Below are 12463 nucleotides of genomic sequence, written 5' to 3'. Positions count from 1 at the left end.
CGAACCTGATAAAGAAGAAATGACTATCCATTATCAAGTAGTCCTCATTATCAACTTCTGAATCCAATATGTGACAAGATATTGAAACGACTCTGTTTCGCTGATCTAATTTTTGATAATCAATTATTTTGAATTATGAGCATATGTCACCCAATACTTGATTTGATATTTATCATAAACCCTGTGTACCATAACGCCTCTGCCTTTGATGAAATGAGATCATGGCATGAAAAAACTTGCTTTCCAAAAATTAGGCCGAGAGCAGGTTCCAAGAAAAGTAGATCTACACTAAAGTAGGCCGGACAACTGCCACAGCAAGAATTTGCCAGTTCCTGTTGAATGAAGATTCCCTTGATATCTCTGACTTTGAATAAGGCCGTCCTTTATTTTCTGAAACATGCTTTTGCATGCTTGCACAAGGTCGCATTTTCCATTGTAGCTCACTGCCGCAATCAGTTGGGAGTCTAAATTTGTCGTCTGTTCTCCCTTCTGCATCACTTATCACCTTTGTAAAGACCTGAGAAGCTTTGACGAACCCCAATGACCAATACTTATACATTACACTATCAAAACAGAAACAGAATAAATATACCCCTGCATTAAGATTGAGAATAGCTGCACAAATACCAGATGGCAGTAACGAGAGACTTAGAGAAAGAACTAGTAATATTCAGATACCACAGCAGGCACTCATAAAACCTCAGTAAGTGTTTTCTTCCATTTTGAGCAGATACTTTAATCAACTACCAAGTACCAACACCAATGCCAAGAGAAATTTAGAGATAGGGTCTCACCCAACACAGTGCAATTACACTAATAAACAATGAAAAATGGGTAGAAGTTAGAGAGTGAAACAGGTGGTTGGCTTTCTGAAACATATATAACCAGCACCCTAGTCCCTAGAAAGTGAAAATGCCCCCCAACTTTCTAGGCACCAAAGCTTCTCTGAGGAGTGATATACTTTTTCTACGGTCACGGCAAGGAAATTCCAATTCCACAACCCAAGAGAACATATCCAGATTATTGTTCACCATGAGAGAAAAGCTCTCCGCCATAAATGAGCAAAAACATGATTAATTAAAACAGTCTCAATAAGTTTCAACAGGTTGTTATTGAAATTATAGGGGGAGGGTGGAGCCTCGCAAGATTGTCCACTTCTGATTTATCACCCTCTGAAACATACTCATTAACAAAATCAATCTCCAGCTATCTTAACCAAATCATTACAAAGTTCCAAACAAGGCAAAGAAAAATGAAAACACAGAAAGCACTCTTTCTTGGTTCTTTGAAACATGGAAACTAGAAATAAGTCAATTAAAAATAACAGATCTTGAGCCAAATTAATTATCATATGAAATGAGAACTCTGCGATCCTACTCCCCCACTTTCAACAAAGCTCAACAAGGTCTCTGAGAACCCTATATTCATGATACAATTAGTCACAGTACATCTTACAGATAAAGAAGATATAAAACTATCGTTGACTCATTATTTGTAACAGAAATGGGAATAGAATAAGATTTTAAATACTACAATTTAGAAATGTACCAGGTCCTTTACTCGCAAAAAAAATTCTTTTAATTGATCTTCAATATACATAACCAGTCAAGAGAAATCAAATACAGAGTCGATATACATGAGGCAATGGAATTCCCTTTTTTACAATAGACTGAATAGAGAGCTAAACAAGTCAATGAACATGGTGGAACTGTAGTAAACAAGTCAAAATTGGATTTAATATAACATATGCAGTACATAATTACATATAAGGTTATCAGAAGGTGCAGCAATCTTAGATTTCCATGTCATGCTGGTTCTGTATCAAATATTCAATTAAATTTGTCATGAATATTTTACAATGGCAACAAAGGGAGATCTACTTTGTCCTTGGACACTAAAACAGATGCATCAACTCCGTCGTTGATGCATCTGCAGAAAAACCCCTCTCCACCATTTCTCGAGTAAATCCCATAGCTCTTAATGTCTCGTTGTTATTGATAAATCCTAGTACAATTGTGTTATAGGCACAACCATCTGGAGAACAGTCTTTCTCTTTCATTTCTCCACGCAACTTTTATGCTTCACTTACTAGGCCATCATAACAGAGTCCATGAATCATTATATTATATGTCCACACATCAGGTTAAAGTCCTTTTGATGACAAACCACAGAATTTCTCCATCTTTGCACAAACAGTCAATAATAATATTTGCAGATTACAATATTTAGTTCCAACTTCTTGCCTTCTCTCGAAACAATTCCATTGCCATAAAAAGTTGTTGGTTCTTAACTAAGCCATCCAGTAAAATAGCATAAGTCTGAACATCTGGAAGTTGGCCACAACCTTGCATCCAAGAAAACAACTCTTCTGCTTTTATTCTCCCGGTTTTGTAATAACCGTCAATAAGAGTGTTAAAAGTAATGGTATCTGGAAGAACATCCCTGCGATGCATTTCCTGAAAAACCTTATTGGCGTCATCAATCTTTTTATGCTGACAGTACCCGTTTATTAATATAACTACAAGGATCAAAGACTTTCTTTGCCTCCTCCATTTCTCCTTGCAAACAGTAACCATCCATAAGTGAGCTGTACATGATTACATCAGGCTCAATATCTCTTTGAATCATCATCTCAACCACACTTCTTCCACGACCATCCCCTCCTTCCAGAGTGCATCAACTAAGACACTGAAGGTCCATACATTCGAAAAAATAATATTTCTCACCATTTCTCTCGACAACCTTGTAGCTTCTTTCCACTTTGCGTACTCCACGAATCAAACATGCGTAAGTAACAATCCACAAAACAGTACCTTACTAGTCATTTCAGCTAAGAGATTCAATGCTTCAACAACTAGTGTATCCTTACAAGGACTGTCGAAGATCGTGCTATAGATAACTATATCAGGGTAACAACCTCTTTCTTCCATCTTCCTAAGCAATTGAATAGCTGCACTGTTGTTACCCTTCATTCAAAACCCCTCAAAAAACCATTTGTTTAGACAAAGAGATGACTGCTGAATCATGCTTCAATTTCGAAACTTGAGTCAAGATTTGATTGAAACCCACAACCCAAGGCACTTCTAGATTAGTCACCCTACGATTTAAGGGTGGTGGGTCTCTCACAAAATTAGGGTATAGATGGGTGGTGGTGAATTTGGCTGGCTTTGAAGATTGGGAACGAAACAAAGCCAAGTAATTGTTCACCATAATAACAACAGTAGAGGGAAGACAAGCCCTACCTCTTCAACTTCTGCAATCACAATTAAACGCCGTCGTTTTGCCCATCATTGGAAAAGTCGCTTGCTTTTGAGCTCGGTCGGCAGAGCTCTTCATTTTGTTTAGGGTTCTCGGTATATAACTATCTCTCGAATACCAAAGATTTACTATTTACTGTAGTAATTAAATCTTACCCCACTCAATTACCACGTTTATCTTTCTTACCCCGTCCGTATATATAGATTTTGAAATCCCCAAAACCCAAAACCCTCGGCGGCTTAGCTGCCATGGCTGAATCTCCTATACCAGAATCGGACCACAACATTCCGATTATTCCCGAAAGCCGGAAAAGAAAGTACACCGACGACGGCGACGAGGCAGCACCGTCGGGGCACCTAAAACGCATCGTTTTATCACTAAGCAAGCCGTCGACTCTGCTCGACATCGGCGCCACAAAACCTAGGGCGGTGCACCGCGCCAAGCTCGAAAAGCTTCTCCGGAAGCTCGTGATTCACCACAACTGGGTCGACGCCAGCGGCGTCCTCAGCGTGTTGCTCGGCGGCGGAGCCAGCGACAGGTCGCCGGCGAACAACCGCTTCATGTATTGGGTAATGAGTTTAGTTTAGCCCCCTGGTTTTGAATTTGAATAATTTTGGGGTGAAATTGACAATGTGATGGTTGTGTTTGTTGGGATTGGGGGCTAGGTTTTGCTGGAAATGGTGGAGCGGTTGTCTGAGATGGAAAAGGAGGAGCGTTTGCCTGGTAATTACTCCAAGGAGGTGTGGATTAAGAATGTGTTTGAAGCTTGGGAGAAGAAGAATGGTAAGATGAAGGCAGAGTTAGAAGAGGTATGGAGTATTTGCATTGTGTTTTACTTATGCACATGGTTTCGGTATTTGTTCAGCCATGAAGGTTTTTGCTTTTGTGCAGTACAGACATGCTGTTGAACTTGAGCGCATCTCGCTCTCCCTTGCAAAAGGGAATCTTATGGAAGCTGAAGCCGGTGCTTTCGGGTAAGGTTGTTATTTTTGGGTTGACTGGTTGCAAAAATTTGCTACTGTAATGGTTTACTGTGCTTGAGTGAGGAATTGAATCAGAATACCCTGCTTTCGTAATGTAGAAGTCTAATGTAGCCGGAACATTTTAGAAATCTATTTTGTTTCTGTTTCATTATTGCTAGAGTAGTTTTGGTGTCTTGTTCTGATTCTTAACTTAAAAGCTTGCTTCTTTTTTGTTCTGCAAGCCAGTTAAGTACTGTTCCAAATCGATTTGTCTGAGAATGAGGTTTCTAGTGTACTATGGACCATGTTATAAGAATGTATATGTAATTATGTATATTTATAATTTTGTTTTCAACGTGTTTTTGCCCCAGTATGCCATAATCTGTTTCTGTTTTCACTTCATATAGTTAGCATTCCCTTGATACTATTTACTATATGTGGAATAATCATCTTTTTTCTTTTCGTGTTTTTTTTTTTTTGATGAAGTTATTTTATTGTTTGTTATTTTCATCTTTTATAATGTAATATTTGAGGGAAGACTATTGGTGTAAGCAAAAGGAGTTTGTCAAATTACTTACTTTTACTTTAGCTGCAAATGGCATCTCTAAGGCAATACCATATGATATACATCATCTGAAATTCTGAATGAATTTGCTTTTCATTTTTTTTTCCAGTATCATGCAACCAAATGGTTTTCGAAATGACCCTCTTCGAAATATGATTGTCGGATTGACATTCCAGAAATTGTGGTATTCCAAGCTCCCAAAAGAGATGCAGTGGAGGGAGGCTGACCAGTTTTACACTAGGGAATCAAATGAACTAGTTGCAGGCTCAGAGGGGCATGGCTCTATTAACAGTAACGAGGCTGGTAGCGCCATTCATTGTGATTCAGGCACCTCTGTCATGAATGATAAAGTAGAGAATGTACCACCTATTGTTGCTGTTGATGCTGACAGTGGCTTACATAGAGAGATCTCTGTGGAGGTTGATGACATGGAAGTAGAAATTTCTCCACCGAAATTTGAGACCCAAAATTTCTATGCGGACTCTGCTGAAAATTCAGAAGATGAAGCTGCTTTATCTGATCATGGTGGTCAAATGCAGTATGCTCCCATTTTCTCTGAACTTGGTAAGAATAAAATTTCCTTCATTCTGACTGAAGTAGTTATTGCGTTTAATAATTGGATTTCTTTGTATAAGGAAAAATATGGCTTGTCCCTCTACTGGTCTATGTGCATCAGGGGAAATGAACGACTTCTCTAATTTAGTTTTGGATTATTTAATTGTTTGTTTACATTGCTCATCGAATGCAAATTTTCTAGTAGAGTCTTTGCACGATTATCAGATACTGATTGTAGTAGCTTCGATATTCCAGTATATTTAAAAGGAGCTGTTATCCATACTATAAAAGTGTCATCTTCAGCTCCTTCTATTTCAAGTTTTTCAGAAATACCATCTATTGATAATAACTGATAAGGGATAGAAGCAGCGAGTGGTAAAGAATGGATAAGAGTGCAGGATGACATCTTCCTTACGAAAATTTGGAATTCAACAAAATGAAAACCAAATGCATTATAGTTCATGGATAACCAAACCAAATCTAGTGTGTGTGTGTTTGCGCGTGCATGCCTCTCTGTTTATTTGTGTAGTCTAGATATTCTTAGGACTTTATTAGCTTCATATATCTGTGTTCTATTTGTTACTAGTTCATGGACTTATATTTATACTGGATTTGTCATTCATAATGCCAGAGGGGTTGGAGTCACTGTTACTGCCCATACGATTGCCAGAGTCTCTCGATAATCATGAAGATAAGAATATTTTTAATGACTATTACAAGGATGCAGTGAAGTACTTACGACATGCTCTTCACTCTTCACCCCCGGTATTGGTAGCCTTACATCCTTTGATACAGGTGAGCACTTGTTTTAGTGAAGAAGTAACATTATCTTTATTTGATTTCTGTGAAAATATACATGCAAATTTTGTGGTCTTCCTGTTAGAATTTTGGGTTAATGTACGTGCAACCATTAGTCTGATATTTTTATTGAGAAAATACTCAATAGACTTCCCCTGTAAAATCTGTTTTTAATGAGGAATATAAGAGCATTCACTGGATGCTGGAAAAGAAAAGAGCATTCATCGTTGCATCTACTGATATAGTTACAACTTACAAGCTTATAGCTTATAGTACGTACTAGAATTCATGTATTTTATACTCTCAGGCTCTTTTTCTTTTCGTCTTTTTTCATTTTTTCTTCTTTTTTGTGTGTGGCAGCTGTTGCTGATTGGAGGTCAAGTTAAAGAGGCCCTAGATGAGATTGAATATTGTTGTAATTTTTCAAACTCAGCGCTGCCTACTCGGTACTACTTTATCTGCCAACTTTGTTTCTATCTTTACTTCTCAGAGTTAATTGTAAAGAGTGAAAATACAAAAAAGGAAATTATGTTTTGGTAGTTTGATTCTAGAAAAAAGGGATAAAAGGTGAAAGCAATATATATATATATATATATATATATAACTTTTTACCCGAGGGTTTGACTGCTATTGTTACTTCCAGGGTGGTCTGGGAGGTAGGTCGATACTTGATAGTATTGAACGTAGTACAGTGGGAGTTAAAAGTTGATGCACTTCTCAGTCGGAAAATAGTGTGTCCTTACAAGGCGAGAGTTATTGTAGAAAAATAGAATATAAAACCAGTAAACTTGAAATAAGTAATGTTAGAAATGTCTCCTATAGTCCTATGTACCATATGGGTGGAGGCACAACTTATTTGAAAACAAAACTTTACATTCACAGAAAAGAAGTTTCATTAGGTAAAGGCGCACTTCATTTAAACCGGCCGGGACACACCTCTGCGCTTTTTATAATGACTGGCAATCTGGTTTCCTTGTAATTAGATTAGACCAGGTATGTTTGGTTCTCTGAACAGTAGAAAGTAGATCCCAGGAGTTGATTTATTAAGAGTTTGACGATTACCAACAGACTAATGATATTTGATGATGTTAGGCTGATGGGTATTATCATGACCAAAACCAAAATTGAGATAATGCTTCTTTCATAAAAAATTGGCTTATATAAAACACTGAATCTCCATTTTGTCATCCAGATTATCTCACCCAATTGCATTACAACTTCTGATAGATTATTGAGATTCGATATGAGTTTGCATGATAAATTTCCTTGTCTTCAAACTAGCCTGAGCATTAACTCTGGATTTGCCACTGTTCAAAACTTTGGTGGTTTTTCATGTGAAATATGGTCTTGGCAGTTTGATCAATTTTGATGATATATAACAAGCATAAGTTAGGTGGAGATTGTTTGTTAAAATGGACATTGTAATGTAATGGAAGCAGGTTTATATTAGAATGAAATCAAAATAAAATATATTTGTGGAGAATTATACGGTAAACTAGGAAGAATTGAAATTTGGCAAGGATCATAATTAATATTATTATTTTGATGAAAATTTAGTGAAACTGGTGATTCCTTTTTTTATTTTTTTTCATCAATAAAACACTGGAATATCCTATGGAATGCCTATACAATGCTCATTCAATAGAGCAGATACTACCTTAATTCCACATGTTTCCTAATTTTTGTTGCTTTAGTTATGTACATGAGAATTTTTAAAATTTTCTACTCATGCTAGTTAGTTCATGCTCACGTTGCTTATGATTTATGAAGGGTACTTATGCTCTAATGTCTACATGTTGGACAGATTAAGGTCTAGTCTTCTGCAGCAATTTGATTCTAATAACAAACCTGTGCTTTCCACTTGTCTGGAGGAAAACTTAAGGAAGGATCCTACATGTTGCGATTCATTGGAAAAGCTTGTTCTGTTGCATCAAAATGGTACATATTCTTTTTCAGTTTAATCCTATACATAGTCTAGGAGAAACAATAGTCAAGTCCATATTTGTTCCAAGTTCCAATCAGGTAGAAGATCATTATTACATACTTAAAGACTAGTCTGTTCACTATTTAGCATTCATGTGATTACTAATTGTCTTTGAAATTACTTTGAGGACATGGAACCAAGATACGTTTACAGTCATGTAATGTTTCTGTAGCAAATGAGTAAAAACTGTCTGGTTTAAATTTTAAACTCCCCTGGACGGCCAAATGTTTGGAAGTGATAGGAACCCATCAAAATTTTACTAGTTTGCTGTGTTAATTTTTACTCGGACATTCTGGGAAATGAAACCATGTTCCTATTAGTGAGGGAATAGCTGTTTTCCTGGTTGCCAAACTAAGTTTTGATTTGAACAATCTTTTTCATTTTTTTATTTTCTTGAAGTATGAGCTTTTTTCTCATTTCCAAGTGTGCCAGGTAGTAAATGTCTCACGGAGTTACCTAATATTTTGGTCACTGGGGATAACTTGATTCCATTTCGTAAAATCCTGCCAATTGTATTTGCTCTTTCTTTGATTTTGTGGGGTCTATGTTTTTAGTAACTCATAATTAATACATCTCGTCCTTTTACGGTCTTCCATCTTTGTGATTAACAGATTAACTAAAATTTGAAAATTGCAAACTTTCTGTAAAACCATCTAACCGTGAGTGTACTCTCCATTACTATACCATAAATTTTATAATAGTTGCAAAGCAGTAGGTTTAATCTTTGTATGTAACAAGAAGTAGATCTGCATTATAATTTAAATTCATTATATCTTGTTATAACAAAATGTCTCTTACGATGTTTTGCAGATAATTATAGTCCTGAGTCCCTGCTTGAAATGATAGCTTTGCATTTAGATGCCACCAATGCTGAATACAACACATGGAGAGAGTATGCTATGTGTTTCCTGAAGCTTTCTCAGTATGAAGAGGACAGGATGTCGGTGTGTCTGAATGGAAATGAAGGTGGACATAAACCACGGTACTCTGTTTCTTTCAATAAGACCCCGAAAATATTTATAAAGGGACAATCTGGAAAGAATTGGAAATTGCGCTGTAGATGGTGGTCTACGCGGCACTTCAGCCATGATATTCTTGCATCAGAGATTGCAGCAGGTATATATCACCTTTATCCCCAAGTTGTCCCAGTTTCTATACAATGAAGGCTCATCTCTGTCTAGGCAAGCTTTGCACAGTTATCTCAATCTGGATCACTTAGCGAGCATTTTTTATTAACAATATGCATTTGAGAGGAAAAAAAAAAAAACCAACATCTCTTCAAATTGGAATGACTGAAAGTACCTTTATTTTTATTTTTTTGCATGCATCTGTTCAAACCAAAATAGCCGAAAATGATGTATTGTTGGATTTTATTTGCAACAGGTGATTTGGAGCTCTTAACTTACAAAGCAGCGAGTGCAGTGCATATGTATGGATCAGAGTTCTATTACGTTGTGGATGCTCGTTGTTGCTTAGAGAAAGAAAGTGAGAGGGACTTGCTCTGTTTTTTGCAAATGCACATTCAAAATTCTGTTCGAATTTATTCAAATTCTCGACAGAGAACTAATTGAATTTGTGGAAACAAAGCTTGATGATATATTGTTGAAAGTTTTGTTTCCCACATTTCAAACGATCAAAATTGAGTCAACGCTAGAAGCTTATGCAAATATAAATAGGCATTTTTGTAACAGGGGCGAGAGGTTCATGTTGAGTTCTTGTAAATATTAGAGTAATTAGAAGAAAAAAAATAATTTCAATTAGAAGTGTTTTTAGATTAATCAAAACCTTCATTTATATAATCTGGTTAGAACTTGGAACTTGGAAGAGATATGTTTTGGGTTGGAGATGAGGGAAGACTATTAGGAACCATTAGTGTGTGTGTGTGTATCAATCATTCTTGGCTAAGGACATCCTTATCTAAGCTTAGATACGGATTTCCAGTTTTTGGCCACTTTTTGATCACATATTCACATATTAACCGTTCAGTTTTTAGGTTTTAATGTTCCTTATCTAAGCTTAGATACGGATTTCCAGTTTTTGGCCACTTTTTGATCACATATTCACATATTAACCGTTCAGTTTTTAGGTTTTAATGTATACATCATCTCTGCAAAATTTTAGCTAAATTGATGATCATTAAGGCATTCAAAACTACAAATTACAACAATGTACACGAACGGTTCTGGTTCGACAGATTCGGTTCGTTCGTGTAAATTGTAATTTTGAATGTCTTAACGATCATCAAGTTCATATAAAAAGAGTAAAATCGTAAGTTTAAAAAATAAATGGAATGTTATTAAACATGGAAGTAGACCTTTCAAAAAAAAAAAAAACATGGAAGTAGTTCTTCCTTTTTTCTTTTTTGGTTACAAGTTCTTCCTTTTTTTTCTTTTCATTTCCGAATTACAATTTGATTTCAAAATTTATTTTGTCGACCGAAACCGCGTGCGTTAAGAGGGAAGTGTTTTTGTTTAATTGGGCTTCACCAGGCCACACGGATCTAAGAGCGTCGTCACATATTTATCGCCAGAGCGTTGTTTTCTCTCTCTTCTCTCTCCTCTCTCCTCTCTCCTCTTTGTCCATGTCTCCGAGCCCGAGGTCTTCCCCTTCATAAATCACAGGCGACCGAATTCGATCCGACCCGGCGCCGATTAGACCCGTAAAATCAGTCAGCCCTCGGATTTCGATCAGCGGAGACATGGCCTACAGGTCGGACGACGACTACGACTACCTCTTCAAGGTCGTCTTGATCGGCGATTCCGGCGTCGGCAAATCCAACCTACTGTCCAGGTTCACGCGCAACGAGTTCAGCCTCGAGTCTAAGTCCACCATCGGCGTCGAGTTCGCCACCCGCAGCATTCGCGTCGATGATAAGATCGTCAAGGCCCAGATTTGGGACACCGCCGGCCAAGAAAGGTAATATTAAGCCTTTCAATGCAATTCCTATCCTTTTGTTATGGTCATTGGATTTTTGGTTTAGTTAGTTCATTTGAGCCTTTCAATGAATCGAATCGAATCGAGATCTCAGCCTCATTGTATGATCTTGAATTATTGAATCCTGTTTATTTCTACATGGTTATAGCAGGAAGGTCAGATCTGTGTCTAAAAGAAATGTAACCCAATACGGGATTTTATAATGGTCCTCTATAATCTGAACTTTTTTTTTTTATGGAAATGATTTTCGTTCTGCAATGTACACTAGTTTGGAGAACTTTGTATTATAGAACCTTTTGATAATTAGAATGCAAGATATTTTACTCTATATTATGTATGGTAGCTTGGTCTTAAATCTGTAAGTAGAACCGCTATGGTAGAACACTAGTAGTATTAGTGAGATAATTGGGTCAGAACCACTATATATGTATGAATTGTTTTTATGTTGCTTTTGATTTTGAATTTTGTTTGCTATCATTTTTTGAGTTTCAATAATGAGTTCTACTTTTCTGCAAAGGTACCGAGCAATTACAAGTGCATACTACCGAGGAGCTGTCGGTGCTTTACTTGTCTATGATGTCACCCGACATGTTACATTTGAGAATGTTGAGAGATGGTTAAAGGAGCTACGGGATCACACAGACACCAATATAGTGATAATGCTTGTGGGTAACAAGGCCGACCTGCGTCACCTGCGTGCTGTTTCTGTTGAGGATGCTAAAGCCTTTGCTGAGAGAGAAAACACCTTCTTTATGGAGACGTCAGCACTCGAGTCTATGAATGTTGAAAATGCATTCACTGAAGTCCTAACCCAAATACATAATGTTGTGAGCCGGAAAGCACTTGAGGTTGGAGATGATCCTGCAGCCGTGCCTAAGGGACAAACCATAAATGTTGGAGGCAAGGATGATGTTTCAGCCATTAAGAAAGATGGGTGTTGTTCTGCCTAATCAGAAGGGTGATGGGAACATGACCAAAAAAGAAAAAGGATCATAGGTCAAGATCAATGCGCCATCCTTTCATTTTGCTGCCCCTATAGTTTGAGGGTTTCTGCCTCACAACTCATGGATATTCTCGTGAACTTTTTAATGTAATGATCATGTTTTCTAGTGCTTGAGTTTTCGTGGGGTTGGCTTATAGTTTTGGAGTCTAAAGAAATCTCACAGCTTCCATCTTCTGTCAATTTATTGATTATTTGTGCTCTCATGAATCTGCATTCTTTTTTATTCTTTTGTTCTGCTCGGTTACTCTACTTTAGGAAGAGTTTGTTAATGATTAGAGTTCCATGTTTGATTATTAGCTTTCTTGTTGTGTCTAATTAAGCTATAAGCACCCATATATAAATGAATCCTCTAATAGAATGTATATGTTGGTCATGTAATGAAATGCACATTGGGGAACATTGCT

The 12463-nt window shown here is 37.0% G+C and overlaps 2 protein-coding genes across 2 annotated transcripts; both read left to right on the top strand.

Annotated features, from left to right (window-relative positions):
* Positions 1 to 3471: 3471 nt before the first annotated feature.
* On the top strand, positions 3472 to 9906 carry LOC133728103 (uncharacterized). The gene is made up of 9 exons (XM_062155512.1): positions 3472 to 3827; positions 3924 to 4067; positions 4150 to 4232; positions 4895 to 5349; positions 5972 to 6135; positions 6499 to 6584; positions 7943 to 8076; positions 8933 to 9238; positions 9506 to 9906. The coding sequence occupies exons 1-9, from the start codon at positions 3507 to 3509 to the stop codon at positions 9691 to 9693; spliced, it is 1881 nt and encodes a 626-aa protein (XP_062011496.1). The 5' UTR covers positions 3472 to 3506; the 3' UTR covers positions 9694 to 9906.
* A 747-nt stretch (positions 9907 to 10653) lies between these two features.
* LOC133728102 (ras-related protein RABA1f) lies at positions 10654 to 12262 on the top strand. The gene is made up of 2 exons (XM_062155511.1): positions 10654 to 11038; positions 11574 to 12262. Exons 1-2 carry the CDS (start codon positions 10821 to 10823, stop codon positions 12004 to 12006), a joined length of 651 nt encoding a protein of 216 aa, XP_062011495.1. The 5' UTR covers positions 10654 to 10820; the 3' UTR covers positions 12007 to 12262.
* Positions 12263 to 12463: the final 201 nt, after the last annotated feature.

The sequence above is a fragment of the Rosa rugosa genome, chromosome 2 (assembly GCF_958449725.1).
Source record: "Rosa rugosa chromosome 2, drRosRugo1.1, whole genome shotgun sequence".
In the NCBI taxonomy this organism is placed as follows: domain Eukaryota; kingdom Viridiplantae; phylum Streptophyta; class Magnoliopsida; order Rosales; family Rosaceae; genus Rosa; species Rosa rugosa.
The sequence above is the reverse complement of the archived record's forward strand: the minus strand, read 5'-3'. Positions and strand labels throughout refer to the sequence as shown.